Source organism: Enhydra lutris, unplaced genomic scaffold (assembly GCF_002288905.1).
Source record: "Enhydra lutris kenyoni isolate GAN:26980312 unplaced genomic scaffold, ASM228890v2 scaffoldscaffold68, whole genome shotgun sequence".
Classification (NCBI taxonomy): Eukaryota; Metazoa; Chordata; class Mammalia; order Carnivora; family Mustelidae; genus Enhydra; species Enhydra lutris.
Genome location: NW_019154152.1, coordinates 10,107,936 through 10,134,747, shown reverse-complemented (window position 1 = coordinate 10,134,747; position 26,812 = coordinate 10,107,936). Strand labels below are relative to the sequence as shown.

The following is a 26,812-nucleotide window of genomic DNA, read 5'->3' as shown; positions in this document are numbered from 1 at the left end:
ACTCGTTAGCATCTATTACTATTCATGGTAGTCCTGTTTCATTAGCCTACCTCTACTTTTTAGCAACCTGTCCTTTATAACTAGGAAAAAACACAATTTACTCATATATATATATACATATGTCCAGTAAAATATTGCATAAGACTGTCCTGTATTCTAAACATCATGCTAAGTGCTGGAGATTAAGAAAGGGGTTGGTGGGGATTCAACACTGTTCTTACTGTCCATGGTCTCTTAGTTTAGTATAGAAACACACTTAACTGATAATTATCAATACTGATAATTAGTGATAGTGTCTTCTTAGAGGCATGAACCAAATACATTTTTATTTACTTTTTCATAACTTAATCTATATTCTATTTTGAATCCCAGCACATTAACTGGAAGGAAACTGACAAAAATAATTGGGATTCCCCGACTTGTGTTTAAATGTTGCAGATCTTACAATGTACCAAGAACTTAGACTTTGTGGGTGATGGATCTGGCTGGTGATGCAATCTGAAAAGAGGTGACAATTGCTCTCTCTAGTCTTTAGTAAATAGAGTATCCACAGATTGCTGTAGACTGTCCATCTTTTCTACTTATGGTTCCTTTAGATCCTTAGATGTTCCCACCATTTCTGGACCACTCTAGAACATGTGAGTCTTGAAGTCTACCCTTGATTTCTGTCTCTTACACTCTGCATATAAGACTACAGATACTAATATCTTTTTTTTTAATTTTTTATTTCTTTTCAGCGTAACAGTATACTATACCTGGAATGTATCACCCTTCATCATCTCCAAAAGTGCCTTCTTTTTCTTAAGCACCATTATCTCTCACTTGAGTAATTTCAATAGTTTCCTAACTATTCTCCCTGCTTCCATCCTTATCTCTCCCTACCACCCAGTCTGTTTCACCACAGAAAATATCTTGGCCTGAAATACTTTATTCTTTATAATGTAACAACAAACTTTATCATGCATTCTGTGCCCAAGATATTATGAAGTGTTTTTGGTAGAGGAAATGACACCCCCCAAAGATGTCCACATCCTAATGCCTGGAACTTTTACACAGTAGAAAGGATTTTGGAAATGTGATTGGTCTGGAAGACCTTGAGATGAAATTATCCTGAATTATCTGTGTGGGTGCATTCTCATCACATGAGTCCTTAAAAGTGGAGAAACAGAGAGATGGCAGCCTGAGAAGGACTTGATCTACCATTGCTAGCTTTGAAGGTGGCAGAGGGTGGGAGATCAATGAGCCAAGTAATGTTGGCAGTCTCTTGAAGGAGAAAAGGCAAAGGTATTGTTCTCCCTTATGCCCTCTAGAAAATAATGCAGCCCTATTGATGCCTTGATTTTTAGCTCAGTCAGAATCATATCAGTTTTCTGACCTACATGACTGTAAGATAATAAATTTGATGAAAATCCCTTATCACCTTGATTTGTACAGTTACCAAGGATTAGAATTTAAGTAACTTACTTAGGTCTCTCAGTTAATAAGTGTCACAACCACTGTTTAAAGCTTAGGCTATTGGGAACCCTTTAAGGTTTTAAAACTCATTCTCCAGAGAATCTTCACATGACCATTCATCTGCCACTAATTCCAATTCAAATTGTTCTAACCCAGCAGCATGTATGCATGGTTATGTGCTAGCCTGGATGTTAACATGCTGTCAGCTGTATATACTTGCATTTTGCATGAAGGTTGATCTGTTATATCTCCTTACAGTGAACTTCTTGAGACCTTTGGAAACATTTTCTCTACCAGTCTGGGCAAATTCTAGGGCAGTGACTGCGTTCATTGTGTTTATTTATCTCCTGGCCAAAAGAAGGTTACTTTTTTCACAGCAATAGAATTATAAAAATATTTTAGTATACTCTGAGCCAGAGCTTGGTGCATGCACATGGAACTGGTATGCATGTGGTAGAGCACTGACACGCATTGTACTCATACTTTCAAAGGATGGTCTTTCTCACTGCCCTACTCTCATGCCAGCCCAGCAGAACAGTAACTGGTAATTCAATTCAACCTTCTGAAAGTCTGAACAAAATGCTCCTCAATAAAATCGCTTAACAATAGGAATATGCCATTATCAATCTGCCAATATTAATACCATTGAACCTGGGAAACATACCACTGTCTGTAACATTACTGGACTTCATGTTAGTATTTTCCAAACTTGTTAACCCAAACAGGAAGAACAGAATTAGAAACAAGAAAAAATGTGCCATGGGGACTTGCAATAAATGTTATTTACTAAATGTCAATATTTTATTACAGTAAACAGTAAAATATCCTTGCCTGTCAAATAAGCAAATTTTTAAAAAGATTTCATTTATTTATTTGAGAGAGAAAGAAAGAGAGAGAGAGAGCACAGAGGAAGAGTGAGAGGGAGGAGCAGACTTCCCACTGAGCAGGGAGCCCAGACACGGGGCCTGATCCCAGGACCCTGAGATCATGACCAAAGCTGAAGGCAGGTACTTAACTGACTGAGCCACCCAGATGCCCCTAAATCAGCAAATTGTTAAGAAACTTATAATACACAGTGTTATGTTGTTATCATGGACTTAAGCATTGTTTTACAGTATTTATATGAAATTTCTGGAAGTGTATTTTCCAGTATATTGTTGGCTTAAAAGGTCCATTATATTCTATTTCTAGAAATTTACTTGAGGAAAAATAGAGATACAAGCCACATTTTATATAGAGGAACATTTATTGCAGTGAAAAATGTAGGAAACAAAAATTCTCAATGACACAGAAATAATTAAAGTATTTCATCTAGTCATAGGATATGACCTTTAAAATTCACACATGGAGTAGCTGATATAGACGGTCACCCTGAATCAAGAAATGGGAAAACAGGATTCAGGACTACAAGTTTTCTAAGGCATTAAACACTGTAGGTTCTAAAAGAAGCAGTCTGAGACAGGAACAAGAGGCCAGAGGCAAATCAGATAATTTAGGGTTAATATATCCAAATAGTAGAGGCAAACCTAAAAGCAAGCAAAGAATAACAACAAAAACTGTACTGCATCAGTAATTGTGTTTAGAAATAATCTATTTGCTATTTACAAAAAATACTGAAGTCCTACAACTTCTACTAGCCCTCCAGAGTCTGATGAAAGTCTCATTCTCTTCTCCTGGATTCAGTCATGTTGAATTATGGTAGTTCTACCCTACTTATTAAACATTCAATTTTAGTGGATAAAGAAATGTAGCTCTTCCTTTCCTCTGTCTATCATCTTCTTCTGGCTATGATTCCTATTTATCCCGTTCCTCTCTGCTCTCACCATGTCTTATACATGCTTCTATCAACATTCTTCATGCATTCATTTATCATTACAAAAATATTATATGCATACTATATGTCTGTTACTGAGTAAGATTTGAGGGTATGATAACAGCGAACACAATGGATATTGCCCGAGATGTTACAGAGTTTAGTGGAGGATAAAATTAAGTATGTGGGAAATTATAATACTGTGTTACAATTACTATAAAGGAGGAAAATTAATAGAGATCTCTGCTACTAAAAAACCAATAGTATTGACATCACCTGGAAACTTGTGAGAAATACAGGATGTCAGATGTATTGAGTCCTAAACTTCATTTTTGCAAGATACCTAAGGGACTTAAGTGACATTCAAGTTTGGGAAGTACTGATGTAGATCAAATGGATGTTGAGACCTTGCCCTATATGGTCAAGGGAGGCTCGCCAAATATAATTGCTAAAATGAGATCTGAGGAAATAAGAAGAATTTCCTGAAGGGAGCTAGGGATGAGTATAGTAGCATAGAGGGTAGGGTGAGGAGATGATAGAAGGTTAGGGAAATGTTGTAGACATGGTCAACAGCTGTGGTGTTTTATCCCATAGGCATACTGAACATAATATTGGGGAACTGTAATGCAAGAGAGCTAAGAAACAAACACAAACACAAAACAAAGGAAAATAAAACACTCCACAATATTCAGGTTCCATTAATTTATCTTTAATTTTATAATCATAAAATCTTAGAACAAGTTATGTGGTGTATAAACAATGAATTTTGGAACACTGAAAAAAATTAAATTAAAAAACAAATTCAACATCACTTTATGATAAAAATTCTCAATAAATTGGTTATGAAGAAAAAAAATCTTAGAAAAAGTTATTTTAATTTTAATATAAATGTAAACTTTATGTCAATAAAAAATAAAATCTTTTTTGAATTACATTTGAGACGGAAGCTAGGAATCGCTTAATATTGCCTTGGAAAACAAGGCTCAGAGATGAGCAAAAGTGGGCCTTGTTTAGGGAGTTGGAAGATAAATTCAATAAGGTTGAAGCAGAGAAAGTGGAAAGCCAGTGCTTACAGGTTGGTGCCAAAAGTCCTGCAAAGCCAGATTCCTCAGGGAACTGAGAAGACAAAGGATTGGAAGCAGGGTGATGTCCTAATTAGATTTGTTTTACTATGGTGCTTCTCTTACCTGTCAGAAATGTGAACTCCTTGAGGGTAGAGACCATTTCTTCTAGATATCTGGTGTATTGTATCTGACACATATCATTCACTATGTAATAATTTATTAAGATTTCTATATTAATGAAAAAAATAATTGTAATGGCAAGCAATAACAATAAATATTAACAGTTGTTAATAACCTATTATGAGAGAGTACAAAGTGTACTGGGCTGACTTTTCTATGGATTGGTATTGGGTCATTTTGTTTATTGCAGAAAGTAAATCTTTGAAGAGGATAAAATTATTTTCTCCATGTGAAAATGAAGAAATGAAAGTGAAGTGGTTACATAACTAGCCCAAGGACACACTGCTGGTGACAGAGCTGAGCTTTGAAGCCTGACTATCTGGTTTCAAATTCTTTGATTTTAACCAATGCTTATCAAGTCTAAATAGATAGGTGAATGCAGAGAAGCTATTGAAAGTATTCAAGTCCTGGGACAGGGCAATTATAAAAGGCACTCTATCAACAGAATGAATACTGGCCATTATGCCCTTTGCTTGTGTATCCACTAATCATTAAACTTGGGTTATTGGATGGTTGAAATCCCTCAGTTCGCACTGGAAAAGAACCAGAAGTTCTCCTAATAATGTACCATCTCCTGCAGTCCTCCTCATGGACCAGTGCCTTTAGATTAGAATGCTTAGTGTGGCCAGCAAGTTTTTCACATATATATCCCTGTAATTGCCTGGGCATCCTCCTTTACTTCTGTGTCTTGGAAATATCTGTTTGATTTGTGCATATTTTCCCATTGAATCTCAGTCATTTCATGGCAAACTTATCCAGGGCTTGGAAAATGCCTGCCCTGTTTTTGTGTTTTCTGTGGGGAAGACTATGTTTCTATTAGTCCTGAAGGTTCCTAAATGGATGGCATATTTTATCAGGCTTTAGATGAGCTCTTGGAAGGAACTGTGTCTTCCAAGACTCTCCTGGGGATCTAGAATCTTGTGACAGAAGAAAAAAAAAATTCAACAAGACAATTAAGACCTCTGCAGCAATGCTAATGACAATAAATACTTCATTCTTTTTTTCTGTCTAGCAGACCTTTGCAAGACAATGTCCCCTTGGCATAGATTTTGTGCCAAGAAGTATGTTAAATTAATTACTGTTCTTGAAACTACCAGCCCTCTCAATTTGCCTGTAATTGTCTGAGGCTGTATTAATGGCCAAAGGTTGAAGGCTACTTATCAGTACCCACAGTTTTAACAGAAGCTGTCTGCCAGATATGGCTAATGTCTCTACCACAGAGGTGAATATATTAGTGTCAGTTTTAGACCAGTTATCAGAACAGACTAGTGCCTTTGTAAGATTGCAAGGGACATACAAGGGACTCAAAATTTTGTATTCTTTTTAGTTGCTTCTTTTTATTTTTTAAATAGACTGCTCTTTTTAAAAAGATTTTGTTTAAATTCAATTAACCAACATATAGTACATCATTAATTTCAGATGTAGTGTTCAATGATCTTTCAGTTGTGTATAACACCCAGTTCTTTAGAGAAGTTTAGGTTCACAGCAAATTGAATGGAAGGGGCAGAGGTTTCCCATATACTGCCTGTGCCCAAATGTCCATAGCGTCCCACCATTACCAACATCCCCCACCAGAGCGGTTCATTTCTTACCATTGATGAACCTTCACTGACACATCATTATCACTTGAAATCCATAGTTTACATTAGGGTTCACTCTTGGTGTTGTGCATTCCATAGGTTTAGACAAATTTATGACCCTTGTATTCACCATTATCGTAACATATGGAGTATTTTCACTGCCCTAAAAATCCTTAATGTGCCATGCCGCCTATTAATTCCTCACTCTTCCCTAGCTCGAGGCAAGCCACTGATCTTTTTTACTGTCTTCATAGTTTGCCTTTTCCAGATTGTTACATAGTTGAAAGTATACAGTATGCTGTCATTTATGACTGGCTTCTTTCCCTTAATAATATACATTTAGGTTTCCTTTGTGACTTTTCATGGCTTACTAGCTCATATCTTTTAGCACTGAAAATATTCCATTTTGTGGATATATCATACTTTATTTATCCACACCTACTCAAGGACATCTTAGTTCCTCCCAAATTCTGACAATTATGAATAAAAGCTACTATAAATATCCACGTGCAATTTTTGTGTAGCTATGTTTTCAACTCCTTTGGGTATATAAGGAATGTAATTGCTGGATTGCATGGTAAGAATATGTTTAGTTTTATAGGAAATTGCCAAACTGTCTTCTAAGGTGTCTGTACCATTTTATATTTCCACCAGCAATGAATGGGAGTTCTTGCTGCTCCACTTCCTTGTCGGGATTTGGCAGTGTTGTCAGTGTTCTCGATTTTGGCCATTCTAAAATCATTATGGGTTTAATTTCCATTACCCTGATGACATATGATGCAGGGCATTTTTTCATATGCTTGTTTGATGAATCACTTCCTTTTACATTGTCATTTTGTATGCTTGTGTACAGGTTAGCAACACTCCCAAGATATTCAGAATGCCCAGGAACAGTGCGGGCTTTGAACCAAATACTATTGCACTAGCCTCAGTGAATATAGTTATTCAGCAATTCCTTTCCTACCCCGTTCAACGTCTTATGATTTCTGTGACCCTGGCAAATGCCTGGTGAGCAAACTCATGGGTGAACCATTAAATGCCGCTTCTCTCTTACTTTAACCCTGTGCAAAGCTTTGCCTTTATAGCTAGCTGTTCAGGGGTCAGAAAGCTCTTGACTGAGACTTGGACTCCTGGAATCTCCAGGATTATTCTTTGTTGTAGTAAGAGTGAAGCTAGACTGCAAAGTAATTGCCCTTCATGGTCTGTTTTTCAGGGTACAAAGGGTTAGTGGGACACAGATGTGTAGAGTTCTCTCCTAGGAATTTGATTTTCTGTTGGGAAAATGGCTCTTACCAGGCAACTTCTGGGCCCCTTATAAAGGCTGCTTTTCTGAGAGCTGATACCTGAGTAATTCTCTATGAGTTTTCTTGGCAAAAGAGAAGTTCTTTGGTGATGGTTTAAGGAGACCAGGCTGATCAGGAAATATTTCTCTAGCCTTAGGACAGAAGGATCTTTCTGCGCATAAGTTTGTGAGGTGGAGATAATCTCTCTCTCTCTCTCTGGTTTTAAAGGACTCTCTACTGCTGCTTGGGATGACTCTTCAAAGAACAGGGCATAGGAGAAAATGACCTCCCTTTCCTGACTCAAGATATCTTCTTTGCATGAGGTCAGTGTTTTTGTGCATTGAAATCTTTTCTGAATACACCAAGGACTGTACAATTTTCAGATAATTTATGAAGCCAACAGGTCAGAGAAAATTGGTGAACTTAGTAGTACATATTCAACAAATTTCATGTATTAGATCAATTTAAAAACAATGTAATAAAATATACATTAAAGCTATGAAGTTATGAGCATGTATTCATTCATTCAACATATTTTGAAAATTAAATTCCTTTTAAATAAGTAGTGGCAAAGCACAGAATTTGAAGTCAGAGAGAACAGAGTTTAATTCTTGGATTTACCATTGTCATGTTGGATAAATGTGAGAAAGTAATATGATTCCTCTGAGCCTTGGTTTTTCCAATCTTAGCTTCAGTTTTTCATCTGTAAAAAAGGAGCTCAAAAGACCCAGTGCATGTTGTGATAGTGTTGGAGGCAAAGCTTTGTAATGGGGGCAGTCTATATGTTCTTGGTGGTCTGGTTACAAGGGTGTGTAAGTCATACGAGCCCTTGTCTTGTCTTGGAAGACCTCCACTGGGGAGATAGAGACATTTAGCTATATCTTTCCATGAATGCTTATTTAATATTTGCTCATTAGTTGTAGTGCAAGAGGACCCAAGGGGGTTTAATACTCATAGAATTTTAAAAAAAGCTATTCTTTTCCCACAAGCTTTACTAATGGAGTTCCCTGCAGTAGAATAGTCCTGCTCTGTTTCCCTTTGAAAAAAAGAGACCATTAGAAGCATGCAAAGCAGTGGATAGAAGATTCAGAGAAAGAGATACAATGAAGTAAATTGTTTGTTACACAGTAGGCATTTAATACATTATTATTTTTATTACATAGAAGGCTAGTTTGGATTCTTAGATAATCCACTGCAATCTCTTAATTCATTTAACTATAATAAAAAATCATTAACTTGAGAACCTGCTTCCTCATCTTCAAAACAAAGAGGATATGATTTAAAGGTCCTTACAACTTCACATAGAAAAATTTATTTTTATCACCAGGTATGTCTTTGAGCAAATCCATAGTACCAAGGATGAATACCAGATTAATCAGAAAAATGTCAGCTGATCTCCTATTTTAATATATGCCAATATTGTTATGAACTTTATTCATAATTTGAAGGGGCTGTCTGTCAGGAATCACCATATATGCCTGTTGTTAATTGTTTAAGGTCTATTACTATTATCAGATACAATGAATTCATTCATTGAACAGATACTCTTAGAAACTGTTGTTCCAGGCATTTTTCCTGGCTCTGAGGTCAGAGGTCTGAGAACACAAGACTTTTCTTTCTTGGGGTTATTTTCACCTTAGTGGCATGCCTCTGCAGTCTCATCACTAGGTGCCACTTATCTTTTTTAAAAATACTGCTATTCTCTAGGGCTCTTCCTCTGACCTCCTTTTCACTGCTCCTGTGACAACTCATAAGCCTTATTATCAAGGCAGGAGTCCCTTTGATGGGAAAGCAAAGGTAAGTACATATTCTCATTCTTACATGTAAGTCACAGGGAAAAGTCAGGTTTGTCTTCCGAGGTCCAAATATTGACACAAAACTCATGGATTTTATTTTATTATACATTGCCCCTCGATTCAAATTTTCTAACCATTAATTTTTTTGTGTGTTTGAGTTCTCAAGAGGCTTCCTGTATTGAACATTTGTTTCTTTTCTTCTCTTCAATTGCTGTCTTCACGTAATGAATTATTCCCAGTCTAGTCAAAGCCAGTGCCTGTTCATACAACAGTTAGAATGAAACTCACCAAGTTGACTTACACTTAGGTATGTTCTTCCCCAGAGTTATGGACAGACCTTCTTGGAGTACCAGATCTAATTCTACTTCTGTCCACAGCAGACACTAACAATTTGTAGATATTTAAATATTTGTCGATATTTAAATATTTGTTGAGTGAATACATACATCAGTGAATAAAAGAGGAGCATATACCTTAAAAACCGAGCATTATTTCTGTAGATAAAAACAGGGTGTCAGGAAACTTAGGACAAGAATCAGTATAGCGGAACTTCTTTAATCCTACAGATGTTTTGATCTGGGTGACATGCTCATATCCTCAGAGAGGAGATGCTTCACAGTCATCATCCCCCACTTGAATGTAGATGAATCCAGACTCATGAGGGTTTCTGAGGGACCACACCCCCAACCCTTCCATTCATTTCCTTATCCTTTGGCAATAATGGACTATCAAGAATCTTATTCAGGTAATTCTGCTCCAATTATTATCTGTTAGTCTGCAGTTAGTTCCTTTGTTCTTGTAATATTTCTTAAGGGAGAATTTCCTTTAAATAATACCAGATTCATAGCTACCACCTAAATAATGAAGTACTTTTATCAACTGTCACCCATTGCAGTCTGTTTGCCAGATTGAATTTGTTCTTCTGTAGTAGTTTTCATTAATAGCTGTTGTACATTAATTTGATCAGTGATATTTTTCTAGAAAATGTTAGTACTATCTTTGTGATCCTATTTTCATTGGGTGCATAAGGACTTATGAATCTTAATGGACTTCCTTTTTTAAAAAGATTTTTTTTTTTTTTTGTATTTTATTTGTCAGAGAGAGGGATAGAGAAAGCACAAGCAGGGGGGAATGGCAGGCAGTGGGAGAAGCAGGCTCCTCACTGAGTAAGGAGCCTGACACAAGACTTGATCCCAGGACTCTGGGATCATAGCCTGAGCTAAAGGCAGATGCTTAGCCAACTGAGCCTCCCAGGTGTCCCATCTTAATGGACTTTTTTTTTTAAATTTTTAAAAGATTTTATTTATTTATTTGACAGACATCACAAGTAGGCAGAGAGAAAGGAGGGGAGAAGCAGGCTCCCCACTGAGCAGAGAGCCTGATGTGGGGCTCGATCCCAGGACCCTGCGATCATGACCTGAGCTGAAGGCAGAGGCTTCAACCCACTGAGCCACCCAGGCGTCCCTTAATGGACTTCTTAAGGGCAACTGAGAAGTGAAGAAAAGCAGGCTGAATTGCCTTTTGTATTGTCTCAGGGTTACATAGAAATGTCCTGTCTCTCCATGTACCTGGAATCATAGAGCTGGAAAATTTGTTACTGTTATCTACTCTGACCTCCTCTTTTATATACGTATATATGGAAATATACTGAAGCCTAGATATAACATGTTACTCTTGCTAAAACCCAGGTGTCCTCATAAAATTTAATGTTCTGTCTCTTTTCCTAGTTCATGCAAGATCAATTCTAAATCTAGGAAAAGGTTAACCGGGTATGCACTTCCACTGAAGACAAGACAAGGCTCACTAGCAATCCTAAATTGTATGATATGTAGAAGAGAGTGAAAACATCTTTCTTGCCTACTTTACAGGGTATGGTCCTTTGTTCCAGGGAAATTGCTTCCTTCACTCATCATGCCATCCTTCAATCAGAGCATTTTCCACCCTGCAGTCTTCTTTCTTACCGGCATCCCTGGTTTTGAAATTTATCATGCCTGGCTCTCCATCCCTTTTTGTTGTCTCTATGCCATTGCCATCTCTGGGAATGGCATGATCTTGTTTGTCATCCTCACTGAGTCAAGCCTCCATGAATCCATGTACTATTTCCTCTCCATGCTATCCTTCATGGACCTAGGGCTGTGCCTTTCCACACTGGTCACTGTGCTGTGTATTTTCTGGTTCAATGCTCGAGGAATCAGTTTTGATGCCTGCATTGGCCAAATGTTCTTTATCCATGGTTTCACATTCATGGAATCCTCAGTACTCCTGGCAATGGCCTTTGACCGCTTCATTGCCATCTGTAACCCACTGAGATATGCTACAATCTTAACCAGTTCAAGGATCATCAAAGTGGGCTTTGCCATTGTTATTAGAGGGACAATGGCTCTAGTGCCTTTACTCCTACTTCTAAAGCGTCTGTCCTTCTGCCGTAGCCATGTTCTGCACCATTCGTATTGTTTCCACCCTGATGTGATGAAACTTTCATGCACAGACACCAAGATCAACAGTGCATTTGGTTTGGCCATTGTCATCTTTACTGCTGGCACAGACTCTGTCTTGATCCTCCTCTCCTATGTTCTGATCATCCACTCTGTGCTCAGTATCGCCTCCCCAGAGGAACGGAAAAAGGTCTTTGGTACTTGTGTTTCACACATAAGTGCTGTTGCCATCTTCTACATCCCCATGATCAGCTTGTCACTGGTGCACAGATTTGGGAAGCATGCCCCTCCCCTTGTCCATACTCTCATTGGCAATGTTTATCTGCTCATCCCTCCTGTGATGAATCCCATAATCTACAGTGTGAAGACCAAGCAAATTCGCAAAGCCATGCTCAAAATATTCTCCTTGAAGCTCATTTAGGGATTTTTCATTTTGTCTTTTCTTTTCATGGTCTCCCTGACTCATATTTGACAATTTGTTAGAATTGAAAGAGCCTATTTACAAAAGCTTTCATTCTATTCTGATGATGCAATAACTTGCTATTTACCAAGTTCTAGAGTGTGGATTTTATGAGATAGGGACTGTATCTTGTGTACCATTAGCCTTATCACAAATGCTTCAGCTGGCACAGAATAGGACTATAGTGAAACTATGTCTACAAAATGGACAAATGAAGCCATAAATTGACTTTACAGTTTAAAAAGTCTTACATCATCTAAGGTATAGCAATTCAAGGGATGTCTGATATCATTTACATCAGTAGGAAGCCCTAAGTTAATGGTAATTCTAATAACTTATTGGTAATGATTATTATTTCCCCAAATAGACTATACATGACTACAGAACATGAATAAGCATAGAAAACAAAAAGAAATTAAATGAAAAACATACTTTCCTCATTCTTAGAAGAGTTATTCAGGTCCCTTTTGTAAATGTATTAAAAGTTAATTATGTAATAGCCAGTGATTTATGCTTCAAAATATGTAATATGTATCTAATGGAGGAAAGTGAACAAAGATGTATTGTGATGTTCAAGATATCATTATTCAGTGCAATGAAAATTTGGAAACTGCTTAGATAATTAAGGTATTGGTTAAATAAAATATAAACTATCATGCAGCAAGCTAAATACTGATACAGATATAAATGATACATTATTAAGAGAAAAGATAGGTACCACTGTTTGTGTCTGTATTTCATCTGAATATACACACACGTACACACATGCCCATTCACACATATACATTGTGAAAGTATGAATAGACATGTTCCAAATGTCAGAGTGCTTCTTTTTTGATACTTGGAGATTGGCTTGTTTATATTTTCTTTGTACTTTCTTTATATTTTCTTTATAAATGCATAATAATGAGCTTTAAAAATTTTTCAGGTAATGAAATAATCAATTTTCATTTGACACCCACTTCAAAACACAATAATTTTATTTTTCATCTTCCATTGCATCCTCATTCCCATCGGTCTTCATAATCTGTCTTCTATACTATTGATTTATAATATGACATCCACTTTCTGTTTTTGTCCATCACTGTACTGACTGTGGTCCAAAAGCAGTGCATCAGAACCACTTAATATCCTCAACCCCAACCTGGAACTAAGTCAGAAACTCTTTAGGTGGAGCCCACGAATTTGCATTTTAACAAGCTACCTACAGGTTATCACTCATGTTAGAGTAACATTCCTCGGGATGTTTAGTCTTTTGGAAAAAAACACCATAAATTCCTTGCCTTTTATCTATGATCATTTTGCTCTCCATGAATGAAGTATTCACCTATTTTTTTCTTCTTCTAGTTGCTTTCTTCTTTCTTGTACTTACCATTAATAAATCATTGTCTTTTTTTTAAAAGTAAATCATTGTCTTATAGGCAATCAGGTCCATCTTTCCTGACTGACTTAAAAATTTTTGAAAATAGGCAGGATACTTTGGGATTGATATATCATGCACAGACTCAAGTGTAGTACTTAATAATAGCTAATTTAATACATGCTTATTGAATTAACTTGATTTTTACATAACTTTGCAAATATTCTTCTTACACAATTTAGGCATTACATAATTTAGGCTTACATAATTTGGCAAGCACTATGGGAGGTACTGGTGTTAAAACAGTGAAAAATGAAAACATAGTCTCTATTTTTAAGGAGTAACAATCTGACTAAACATATCTAAATTGAGTAATGTTTAGCCAGTTTTTTTTTTTGAATGAGACTGGGTAAAATATTGAAGCAGATACTAAGAGGAATCATGAATGGGATATCTCTCTTTTGGAGGAAGGACCTGAATTAAAGGGAATATCAACAACTCAGGAGGCTGTTAGCATGAAGAGAAAAATAGAGCTCCTAGAAATGTACTGTTTAATAGAGGAGGTATAATACACATTCAATTCTAAGCAATAAAACTATAAACAAGAAATTCAAATTTCATGGATTCTCAGGAAGTCTTAAAAATGGAGAACTTTGAAGGTAAGGAACCATATTTTTTTTTTTCTCTGAGTATAGTTGACACACAATATTACATTAGTTTCAGGTGTACAACTTAGCAATTTGACAAGTATATACATTATCCTATGTTTACCACAATATAGCTACCATCTCTCCTGTTAATTGCCATTGCAATATCACTGATTGTATTCCTTATGCTGTGTCTTTTATTCCTCTGACCTACTCATTCCATAACTGGAAGGCTGTATTTACCTTTCCCCTTCGCCCATTAGTCCAACTACCCACTTCAACTTCCCTCTGCCAACCATCAGTTTGTTCTTTGTATTTATAGGTCTAATTTTCTTTTTGTTGGCTTATTAATTTTTTTAAAATTACATTATGAGTGGAATCATATGGTATTTACCTTTCTCAGTCTGAATTATGTTACTTAGCAGAAAACCCTCTAGGTCCATCCATGTTGTCTCAAATGGCACAATCTCATCCATTTTTAAGGCTGTGTAATATTTTAGTGTGTGTACATACCATATTTTCCTTATCCATTCATCTATTTATGGACACTTAGGTTGTTTCCATTCCTTGGCTATTGTATATAATACTGCAGTAAACATAGGGGTGCATGTATATTTTTGAGTTAGCGTTTCATTATTTCTGGGTAGATACCCAATAATGGAGTTATTGTATCATGTTATTTCTATTTCTAACTGTTTGAGGAAACTCAATACTATTTTCCAGACAATCTGGTTAAGAAATGGGTGGAGGACCTGAATAGACATTTTTCCAAAGAAGACATACAGATGACCAACAGACACATGAAAAGATGTTCAACATCACTCATTATAAGGGAAATGCAAATCAAAATCATTATATCAGGGAAATTCAAATCAAAACCTCATTGAGATACCACCTTATACCAGTTAGAATGGCCAAAATTAACAGGACAAGAAACAACAAGTGTTGGAGAGGATGTGGAGAAAAGGGAACCCTCTTACACTGTTGGTGGGAATGCAAGTTGGTGCAGCCACTTTGGAAAACAGTGTGGAGATTCCTTAAGAAATTAAAAGTAGAGCTACCCTGCAAGCTCTGCGACACTCAATACCCAAAGAACAAATAATCCAATCAAGAAATGGGCAGAAGACATGAACAGACATTTCTGCAAAGAAGACATCCAGATGGCCAACAGACACATGAAAAAGTGCTCCATATCACTCGGCATCAGGGAAATACAAATCAAAACCACAATGAGATATCACCTCACACCAGTCAGAATGGCTAAAATTAACAAGTCAGGAAATGACAGATGCTGAAGAGGATGCGGAGAAAGGGGAACCCTCCTACACTGTTGGTGGGAATGCAAGTTGGTGCAACCACTCTGGAAAACAGCATGGAGGTTCCTCAAAATTTTGAAAATAGAACTACCCTATGACCCAGCAATTGCACTGCTGGGTATTTACCCTAAAGATACAAACGTAGTGATCCGAAGGGGCACGTGCACCCGAATGTTTATAGCAGCAATGTCTACAATAGCCAAACTATGGAAAGAACCTAGATGTCCATCAACAGACGAATGGATAAAGAAGATGTGGTATATATACACAATGGAATACTATGCAGCCATCAAAAGAAATGAAATCTTGCCATTTGCGACAATGTGGATGGAACTAGAGGGTATCATGCTTAGCAAAATAAGTCAATCGGAGAAAGACAACTATCATATGATCTCCCTGATATGAGGGAGAGGAGATGCAACATGGGGGGTTAAGGGGGTAGGAGAAGAATAAATGAAACAAGATGGGATTGGGAGGGAGACAAACCATAAGTGACTCTTAATCTCACAAAACAAACTGAGGGTTGATGGGGGGAGGGGGGTTGGGAGAGGGGGGATGGGGTTATGGACATTGGGGAGGGTATGTGCTATGGTGAGTGCTATGAAGTGTGTAAACTGGGCAATTCACAGACCTGTACCCCTGGGGATAAAAATATATTATATGTTTATAAAAAATAAACTTAAAAAAAAAAAAGTAGAGCTACCCTATGACCCTGCAATTGCACTAATGGATATTTACCCCCAAGATACAGATGTAGTGAAAAGAAGAGCCATCTGTACCCCAGTGTTCATAGCAGCAATGGCCACGATTGCTAAACTGTGGAAAGAGCCAAGATGCCCTTCAACAGACGAATGGATAAAGAAGATATGGTATATATATACAATGGAATATTATGCCTCCATCAGAAAGGATGAATGCCCAACTTTTGTACCAACATGGACGGGACTGGAAGAGATTATGCTGAGTGAAATAAGTCAAGCAGAGAAAGTCAATTATCATATGGTTTTACTTATTTGTGGAGCATAAGGAATAACATGGAGGACATTGGGAGAAGGCGAGGAGAAGTGAGTTGGGGGAAATCAGAGGGGGAAATGAAACATGAGAGACTGTGGACTCTGAGAAACAAACTGAGTGTTTTGGAGGAGAGGAGGGTGGAGTGTTGGGTGAGCCTGGTGGTGGGTATTAAGGAGGGCACATATTGCATGGAGCACTGGGTGTGGTGCCTAAACAATGAATCTTGGAACACTGAAAAAATAAAATTAAATTAAAAGAAAAAAAGAAAAAAATCACAATGAGAGATCACCTCATACCTGTTAGAATGGTTAAAATAAGAAAACAAGAAACAAGTGTTTCTCTTGTTGGAAAGAAAGAACCCCTCCACCCCGTGCTTCTTGTTGGCAGGAAAGGACTCCTCCACCCCGTGTTTCTTGTTGGAAAGAAAGGACCCTTCCACCCCATGCACTGTTTGTGAGAATGTAAATTGGGAAACTGTATTTTCAAATTTTAAAAACGTAAATGTATTAGAAAATGTTTTTAGAAAAGCAACAATGTTGACTTATGCTTCAATAAGAAATTACATATCACTTTGCATGCAGTAGTTATACATACACTAATAAAATTCAAAGTATATTTCTTTCCCTTCTTTATAAAGTGATATAATTCACAGAAAAATACCTAAAGTCTACTTTTTTTCTTTTTTAATCTTACAGACAATACTTTTCATTCCTTTTTAGGTGTGTTTTCCTGTGAATTCAGCATCATCAAATACAGAGCTCTATATATTTTCACAGCTTTTTCTTTAGTTTATAGACTTATGAAACAATGCTTGTTCATGACTGTCTGAGCCAATGTTGAAAATAATAGTCTGGCTCATCTGATGAAGAATTTGAAAGATTGAGTGACTGAGTGTTCTGCCAAAACCACACGAGCACATTGAGGTTCTGTTTGAGAATGTTCCTAATTGATATTTCACTATAACGGATGTATTGTGGCTTAGATGTAAAATTTAAGATTTGTATCATTCAGGTTGATATTGTACCAAGCAGGGAACTACAATATATTATGTAACCTCCAACAAGATGCCTGAAATCTTCAGTTGCTTCTCAAGGATGTAGAAATGCATTTTTCTAGGGAAGGAGAAAGATTAAATTCCTTACTGTGCAATGTCTTTTATGTTGTTTAGATTCAAAGTCTTGAGAATGCCTGTAAAATCTTCTGTGGCATAGATTCTGCCTCCCTGTTTAGCTGTACTTGCCACTTGCTCTCCCACTTGTTCTCCACATGTGCCGACCATATTATGAATCACTCCTGGTTTTCCTGTGCTCTCTTCTCCCATGTATCCAGACAGACCAGGTGATGACCTGGATAAATACATGCTCTTTCTTCTGTGGTCTCATTGTAATTATGCCCTATTGTAATCAGTGATTTTGATGCCTCTTTCCTCACTGACTTGTGAGCCCTGGGGAAAGTGACTCTGTTGTAATTTCTGTATTATCAGTACAAAACCCTGGAATGTGATGGATACTTCAAGTGTTCTATGAAGGATTCAATGAAGCTTTTTTCCCACCATGGATGAAGAAGTCTCTTAAAAATGTACAAAATTGGGGAGCCTGGGTGGCTCAGGGGGTTGAGCCTTTGCCTTCGGCCCAGGTCATGATCTCAGGGTCCTGGGATCAAGCCCCATGTTGGGCTCTCTGCTCAGCAGGGAGCCTGCTTCCGCCTCTCTCTTTGCCTGCCTCTCTGCCTACTTGTGATCTCTCTCTCTGTCAAATAAATAAATAAAATCTTTAAAAAAATAAAAAAAATGTACAAAATTCACCCAACAGATGTTGGAGGAAGATACATTCATCTGCTGGGTGTGGAGGTAAGGTAGGGAGAGAAATGAGCTTGTACATATAGCAGGTGTTTTGTTTTGGAATTTTTACTCACAAACTTACCTCTAGCAAAATTTTACCATAATATAAGGTCAAGGTACTATAATACTAGTCCTTACATGGAGATGAGAAAAGTAGGTGTCGTAAAGTAGAAAGGGAGGGAAGTCATGAGGTAGAATGAACCCTTGGGAAACTTTATACTCTAGGAGCCAAAGAAAGTCCACCAGGGTTTTCTGATTAGGAGATTTCAAACAGCCTGAGTCATGGATCCTTATATATGCTATCTATCCCTGAGGAGAAAGCCTCCACAGCTCCTCAAGCCCTTTTCTTGCAAACAGGTGGGAAAGAACAAGCTCCATATGTTGTAAGTAAAACTGCTGCATTCAGGGAAGACATCAAATGTTACACACACTGGTTTCCTTTAGAATGAGGAAGATCTAATTAATTGCAAAAAACTCTCCTGGGCGTCTCAGGAAAACTATGAAAAGATTTTTCCTGAAATCTGTATTCAGGTAAATTATGTTCTAACTGATGGGGTTTAGTTGACCTGTGGACCACATATCCTGATGCTTGGAGTAGGTTGTTGGCATGTTCTTGCTGTTGTGAGTTTTCTGGTTAGTTGTGCTACATTCCAAAATCATTGTCTAAGTACAGCTGTCACAGCTGCTACCACTCACCACCCCATTCCCATTTACCAACCTCATTCCCATTTACCATTGTTAAATGCTTCCCATACTAGATAGCAGGTGAAATGCTTCACAAATGCTATCTCACTTAATCCTTACAGTTAATGCTGTTGGTGAACTTAATTTTACAGAAGCAGAACCCAATATGAAATGCTTCTTTGGAGAACCTCAGCTGGCTGGTAGCAGAGCCAACGTTTGAAACTAGACCTACCTTACCCTGCAACCATATTATTGACTTTCTCTAATCAGAGGAAAGAGTTAACTCAAGACAGTCCTGCATAAGACCTGCAGAATGCTCTTACAATGGGACTGGAATATTGTTTTTGTATAAGAAAGAATTACTATCAAGAAATGAGGGAGGCACATAGAAGGTTACCCTAAAATAGTAGCACAAGTATTTCATTAAAAAAAAAACCAACACACACACACACACACACACACACACAACTTCATTTTATAGAACTAAAAGAGCTCCCTGAGATTCTTCTAATAGTTACCTGAATAATTTGAGGCCACCCAGCATGAATTAAATGCACAAAGCTATAATGTGTTAAGATCCTGATTTATTTCCAGAATCCCTCACCACTTTACAACTTTTAGATTTAATTAAAAAAAAAATACTTGTTGATTTCCCACACTGCAAATACAGGGGATGGTAACAGGAATATAATGATGAAAGCAATGGTCTACCTCCCAGTAGCTGATTTCAGTTGGAGAGGCACATTTTCAAACAACTTATGATCATGCAATGGAATTAACACTATTCTAGATGTATAAATAAAAAAAGAATGTTACTCCAGAGGAATAAGTAATTCATTCTGCCTTGAGGTAGACAAAGTGATGTCACAAAATGCATCCTAAAGATAATATACTAATGTTGAATTTATGAATGGATCCATGGAACAAACAATAAGTCTAAAGAATTTAGGCTCAGTCAAAGAAGAGTGGGAGATTTATGAATTAAACATAAATTTATGTTTAATAAATTTATTAAATTTAATAAAGCAAGTTGTCTTCACAGTGTGAAAGAACTTGCTATATTTAGTATAGCCAGTAAATATGTGAAAGAACTTGCTGTGAAAGAACTTGCTTGTGAAGGTTCTTGCTATAAGAACTGTGAAAGAACTTGCTGTATTTAGTAGTTTGGTGAGGTAGGAAAGGTCCAGGCTGATCATATCAAAAGGTCCCTGAGGTAGAGAAGAGATTGGACAGCAGGAAAAGTAGATTTTGGTTAGATTGAGAAGATCCTTGACTTTTGTGATAAAGGGGGAAAGAGTTTTGACTTCATGCTGAAGACAATGAAGAGCTCTGTAGGAAGATGTATTTTTGAGAGATCATGCTGGCGTCGATATGGAGAAAGTGTGTAAACAACTCAAAACTCAAGGAGGGGAAATTACGTATGAGAAAATTGCTGTAGTTCCTGCAAAAACTAATGAAACTGTTATTACAATAGAGGTGATAGAAGTGGGAGGGTAAGGATGGGTCAGTCAAAGGACATATTAGAAGTCAAACTCATAAAGTTTGTAGGTTGGCTGGCCTAGATATTTGTGGTAGGCAGTGTTCTAAAAGGGCCCTCACAATTGCTGTCCTCTATGATTACAGCAGTATGAAACCCACCCCTTGAGTGTGAGTGGGCCTATGAATGTGATGGGATATGTTGCATTGTATGTATGGCAAAGAGAATTTGCAGATGTCATTGGGGTTTGTGATGACTTGACTTAGAGTTAATCAAAAGGGAGATTATTCTGGTGGGCCTGGCCCTATCATGTGAGCATTTAAAAGGGACGAGAAGAAGCAGAGAGATTCCTCTGATGGATTGGAAGATGCCACCTGTCATGTGAGAGGTCCACATGGCTGGGTAGAGGGCAGTCTCTAGGAGATGAGAGCAACCTCTAGTCCACAGCCAGCCAGAGACAGGAGACCTCAATTCTATGCCACAGGGAATACCATGCTGCTAATAGCCTGGATGGGTCTGGAAGAGATCCTGACCTCTGGATGAGCACAGAGTCCTGGCTGAAAGAGACCCTGAGCAGAGACCCTGCTGATGCTGTGTTCAGATGTCTGACTTGCTGAATTTTGAGGTAATGAATGTCTGTCAAATCATGACTTTGTGCTAGGATTTTTATGCAGCAATAGAATGCAACAGAGTATGCTTCAGTCCAAGAAAAAGCAAATTTTAGTGATGGGTGTGAAGCATTTAAGAGAGAAATGAGGCTAGACAAATGTTCAATAAGTTGTTGGTAAAGGGAAAGAGATACATGCAACAGGAAGGAGGCAGTGTTATGGTTAGGTTGAGAAAGAAGTTAAAATATTTATAGACTCTGGCGCCTAGGTGGCTCAGTGGGTTAAAGCCTCTGCCTTCTGCTCAGGTCATGATCCCAGGTTTCTGGAATCGAGCCCCACATCGGGCTCTCTGCTCAGCAGGGAGCCTGCTTCCTCCTTTCTCTCTCTGCCTGCCTCTCTGCCTACTTGTGATCTGTCAAATAAATAAAATCTTAAAAAGATATTTATAGACTGTGGTAATGGTACAAATGAAAACATTCAAATTTTAATAAAGAAGGAAAATTGGTAGGGTTATTTGACAGTGCAGAAATGTACCTATGTATTTTTTTATTTTGTTTGGTGTTTAGAAAACATCCAAATTCCTTATAGTTTGATGGTGATAAAATAATTCCATACTTGGATTCTTGTTTTTCTAAGTATTTTATCCTTCCTTAAGTATCTTTGAGGGCAGGTGCCATGTTTATTTTGGTTCTGTATCCCTCTATTGGCTTACAACATGCATTCAGTAATTTAATGTTAAACTATACAAATATCCATGAGGCACCTGGGTGGCTCAGTGGGTTAAAGCCTCTGCCTTTGGCTCAGGTTATGATCCCAGAGTCCTGGGATCAAGCAGGGCTCTCTGCTCAGTGGGGAGCCTGCTTCCTCCAATCTCTCTCTCTGCCTGCCTGTCTGCCTACTTGTGATCTCTGTCAAATAAATAAATAAAAATCTTTAAACTATACAAATATCCAGAATTTATTTAGAGGCTACATAGTAGGTAAGATTTCTTTGGAAGTGAGCAAGAGTTCTGAATCAGGTAAGAATGAAGAAGAAAATCTTAGCTGTGGAGGAAGAAGGGACCATATGAAGAAGTTATTAACCAGTAGTCGTTGCTGAAGTCAGACTTAGATAATATTTTCATCTTTTGTCTCAGCTCAGACAGTAAGACCTGTGACTAAGGGGGAATGGCATGCAAATAGATGTGGGAGAGGAAACAAAAGAAATTATTTTACAATATTTTAAATTTAATTTTAAAAAATATAATAGCTAGTACTTGGTGACTTTTATATCACACTGAAATACCCCCAGAGATTTTCATATACATTAACTAATTTAATCATTATAAAAATTCTATGGGATATATCTGTCATTATTACTTTAGAGATGGAGAAGTTCAGGGCACAGATAATTTAGGAACTTATCATGTGAGTAACTTAATATATATATATATAATATATATATCTTAATATATATTAATATATATATAACATATATATATATTCATTCTGAATGCATCAGCATGTAGAATATGCAGTCCTAAAAAATGGATTTGGGATGCCAAATAAAAATCTAGAACATCAAAGTATCCATAATACTTACTTTTGAGACCCTTTATCCTTCAATAGTTCTGTTTGTAATGGTCTTGATGGCTTATCTTAATTATGTGATATGAAAGCTAATTAGATACAGTTCAAGTTATGATACTACAAATAAATTGTATGTCCATATAGGATGCTATCACAACTACTAACAGATAGTAGGGGCTCAACAAATATAGGCTATTATGACTGGAGATAATCAACCTGCTTCAAAAACATATCCAAGAGATGAAAAGAACATTCTTTTTGGGCTCTCAGAAGCCAATTTACTTTATTTACTATATCAGAATCCCTGCATGTACAGTTTGTTGTTCATCTAAGATTTCATACAACCCAGTATACACATTTCATAAAGTATTTATTGACTGCATACCTTGTAAAGTCAGGAAGGGATGGGTGCAATCTGCTTGACGGACGATGAATTTAAGTAAGAAGGTCATTGCTAGATTTGTTTATAGACAAATTCTGTATCCTCACGTAATTGTTCATTTCCTGTTTCCTGCTTCTTTATTAGATGTGGTCTTAGTTTTTTTCCTTTATTTTTTAAACAATCTTCATAATCTCTTTCTATAATGCAGATATTGTCTTTTATAAATGTTTACTAGGTGAAATAATTACTTTTAAGTCAAATTCATTATAAAGAAATACAGTTTATCATTGCAGGATATTCAGCTTAAGATTCTGCAGTTTGAGTTCAACATGTCAATTTTACAGAATACCACATCCTCTTCCATCATTTTCTTGCTAACTGGTGTACTTGGACTGGAAGCCTTCCATACCTGGATCTCTATTACCTTCTGCTTTCTCTACATAACTGCTGTCTCAGGAAACAGCCTGATCCTCTTTGCCATTGTCACCCAGCCCAGTCTCCATGAACCCATATATTATTTCCTCTCTATGCCGTCCACTACTGACCTTGGCCTGTCCATATCCACCCTGGTCACCATGTTGGGTATATTCTGGTTCAATGCCAGGGAGATCAGCCTTAATGCCTGCTTATCACAGATGTTCTTCATTCAACTTTTCACTGTTATGGAATCCTCAGTGCTGTTGGCCATGGTCTTTGATTGTTTTGTGGCCATCTCTAGTCCTCTTAGATACGCCTCTTTCTTAACTGACCTTAAAATAGTACAGATTGCAGTAGCAATCATCAACAAGGGACACTAATACAGACTTCTATGGTGTTGCTTCTTAAACGATTGTCCTTCTGCCGCAGCCACGTGCTCCACCACTCCTACTGCTTCCACCCTGACATGATGAAGCTCTCATGCACAGACACCAGGATCAATAGTGCAGTTGGGTTGACAGTCCTGATCACCACTGCTGGAGTGGACTCTATCTTCATTATTTTTTTTAATTTTTTAATCATTAAGACTGTCCTCAGTATTGCATCCCCAGAAGAGAGAAAGAAAGCCTTTAGCACATGTGTCTCACATATTGGGGCTGTTGCTGTATTCTATATTCCATTGATTAGTCTGTCCTTTGTACACAGATTTGGGAAACAGTCTCCACCTTATGTACATACTCTGATTGCCAATGCCTACCTGCTAATCCCCCCTGTGCTAAACCCCATCATCTACAGCATGAAGATCAAATAGATATTCAGGGCTGTGCTAAAAGTTCTCCAGCCCAGTGCAACAAAGGAATAGATGGATTTTTCACTTTTTTCTATTTCTTGTTATTGTATAGGTGAGTAAAATGCCATTCATAGAAGTTAATGTGCTAAGACTTATGTTTGGGATAAAAGCTTCTCAAAAGATCACTTTAGCTTTAAGTAAGAAGACCATGAACTAAAAGAAAAATTTAGGCTACATTTATCTATTATTATTTCCTCAGACAACCACAGTGATATTAACATTTATTCATTTGAGATAAAAGATCTTCAATTACTTAGATAACCAAAATGACCCAGTTTGGATTTCAAATGAGGTGTTATTTTGTTTGCTTGTTTTAAAAAAGAAGACAGGAATAAAAAGTGTGTTAATAGCCCATTACTGAATTTTATCATCTAAATCTGGCACATGAAATTGGCATTACTCATGGTTATGGAATTGTTCCAAATATTTTTACTTTTTCTCTGCCTCAGACCTCCATAACTTTTTATATAATAACTAGTTTTATCTTCAACACATGTTTTACTGCTTTGTCAGTAAACTGAACTTTTTTGGTCAAGTGTTCTTACTTTCTCCCAACTCTTCAGGGAAGATTTATATTTATAGCATAAGCAGCCTATGAAAAAATAACTCTTCTTTTTTTAAAATTTAAATTCAGTTAGCAAACATATAGTACATCATTGATTGCATATGTAGAGTTCAGTAATTCATCGTTATGCATAACATCCAATGCTCATCACACCATGTGCCTCCTTAATGCCCATCACCCAGTTACCTGACTCCCCACCTCCCTCCCCTCCAGCAACCATCAGTTTTTTCCCCATAGTTAAGGGTCCCTCATGGATGGTCTCCTGCTCTGATGACTTACCATTCCATTTTCCCTCCCTTCCCCTATGATCCTATGTGCTGGCTTATAGTCCTCTTATGAGTGAAACCATATGATAATTGTCTTTCTCTGAGTGAGTTATTTTGCTCAGCATAATACCATTCAGTTCCATCCATGTAAATGGTAAGATTTCATCTTTCTGATGGCTGACTAATATTCAATTGTATATATATGCCACATCTTCTTTATCCATTCATCTGTCAGTGGACATCTTGGCTCATTCCATAGTTTGGCTATTGTGGACATTGCTGCTATAAACATTGGGGTGCAGGTGCTCCTTCAGATCACTACATTTGTATCTTTGGGGTAAATACCTAGCAGTGCAGTTGATGGGCCATAGGGTAGTTCTATTTTTAACTTCCTGAGGAAACTCCGTACTGTTTTCCAGAGTGGCTATACCAGCTTCTGTTCCCAAAACAGTGTAAGAGCGTTCCCCTTTCTCTGCATCCTCGTCTCACTTGTTAATTTTAGACATTCTGACTGGTGTGAAGTGCTATCTCATTGTGGTTTTGATTTGTATTTCCCTGATGCCAAGAAACACTGAGCATTTTTTCATGTTTCATTGGCCATTTGTATGTCTTCTTTGGAGAAATGTCTGTTCATGTCTTCTGTCCATTTCTTGACAGGATTGTTTGTGTTTTGGGTGTTGAGTTTGAGAAGTTCTTTATAGATCTTGGATGCTAGCCCTTTATTTGATATGTCATTTGCAAATATCTTCTCCCATTCCATAGGTTGCCTTTTAGTTTTATTGACTGTTTCCTTTGCTGTTAAAAGCTTTTTAACTTGATGAAGTCCCAATAGTTCATTTTTATCCTTGTTTTCCTCGCCTTTTTCTTGATTAAAATTGTCCACAGTATGGGGATAGAGGGAACATACTTCAGTAACCAAAAAGCCATCCATGAAAAGCCCACAGAGAATATCATTCTCAATGGCGAAAAACTGAGAGCTTTTCCCCTAAGGTCAGGAACAAAACAGGGATGCCCACTCTCACCACTACAACATAATAGTAGAAGTCCTCGGCTCAGCAATTAGACAACAAAAAGAAATAAAAGACATTAAAATTTGCAAAAAAGTCAAACTCTCATTCTCATTCCAAAAGACTCCATCCCAAAATTACTAGAACTCATACAGCCATTCAGCAATGCGGCAGGATATAAAATCAATGTACAGAAATCAGTTTCATTCTATACACTAACAATGAGACAGAAGAAAGAGAAATTAAGGGATCAATCCCATTTACAGTTGTACCAAAAAACATAAAATACCTAGGAATAAACCAATCCAATGAGGTAAAGGATCTATACCTTAAAAATTATAGAACACTTATGAAAGAAATTGAGGGGGACACATAGAGATGGAAAAACATTCCATGCTCATGGATTGGAAGAATGAATATCGTTAAAATGGCTACACTACCCAAAGTAATCTACGCATTCATTTCAATCTCTATCAAAATACTACCAGCATTTTTCATGAGCTGGAACAAGGAATCCTGAAATTTATATGGCACCAGAAAAGAGCCCGAATAGCCAAAGGAATATTGAAAAAGAAAACCAAAACTGGGGCATCACAGTGCCAGACTTCGACCTCTATTACAAAGCTGTAATCATCAAGACAGTATGGTATTGTCACAAAAACAGACATATAGATAAATGGAACAGAATAGAGAACCCAGAAATGGACCTTCAACTCTATAGTCAACTAATCTTTTTTTTTTTTTT

At 37.2% G+C, this 26,812-nt stretch overlaps 2 protein-coding genes across 2 annotated transcripts; both read left to right on the top strand.

Moving 5' to 3' along the window:
- Window positions 1-11,082: 11,082 nt before the first annotated feature.
- Window positions 11,083-12,027, top strand: LOC111159573 (olfactory receptor 51F2-like). Its single transcript, XM_022522103.1, has one exon. The coding sequence runs from the start codon at window positions 11,083-11,085 to the stop codon at window positions 12,025-12,027; it is 945 nt and encodes a 314-aa protein (XP_022377811.1).
- Window positions 12,028-23,291: 11,264 nt separating this feature from the next.
- Window positions 23,292-24,190, top strand: LOC111159612 (olfactory receptor 51F2-like). Its single transcript, XM_022522150.1, has 2 exons — window positions 23,292-23,732; window positions 23,765-24,190. Exons 1-2 carry the CDS (start codon window positions 23,292-23,294, stop codon window positions 24,188-24,190), a joined length of 867 nt encoding a protein of 288 aa, XP_022377858.1.
- The last annotated feature ends 2,622 nt before the right edge of the window (window positions 24,191-26,812 follow it).

Excerpts from the sequence above, each read along its gene's own strand:
- LOC111159573 (XM_022522103.1), top strand. The coding sequence starts at position 11,083 with ATGCCATCCTTCAATCAGAGCATTTTCCACCCTGCAGTCTTCTTTCTT.
- LOC111159612 (XM_022522150.1), top strand. The coding sequence starts at position 23,292 with ATGTCAATTTTACAGAATACCACATCCTCTTCCATCATTTTCTTGCTA. Across the intron at positions 23,733-23,764 it reads TTAAAATAGTACAGATTGCA|ACTTCTATGGTGTTGCTTCT; the intron begins GTAGCAATCATC and ends ACACTAATACAG.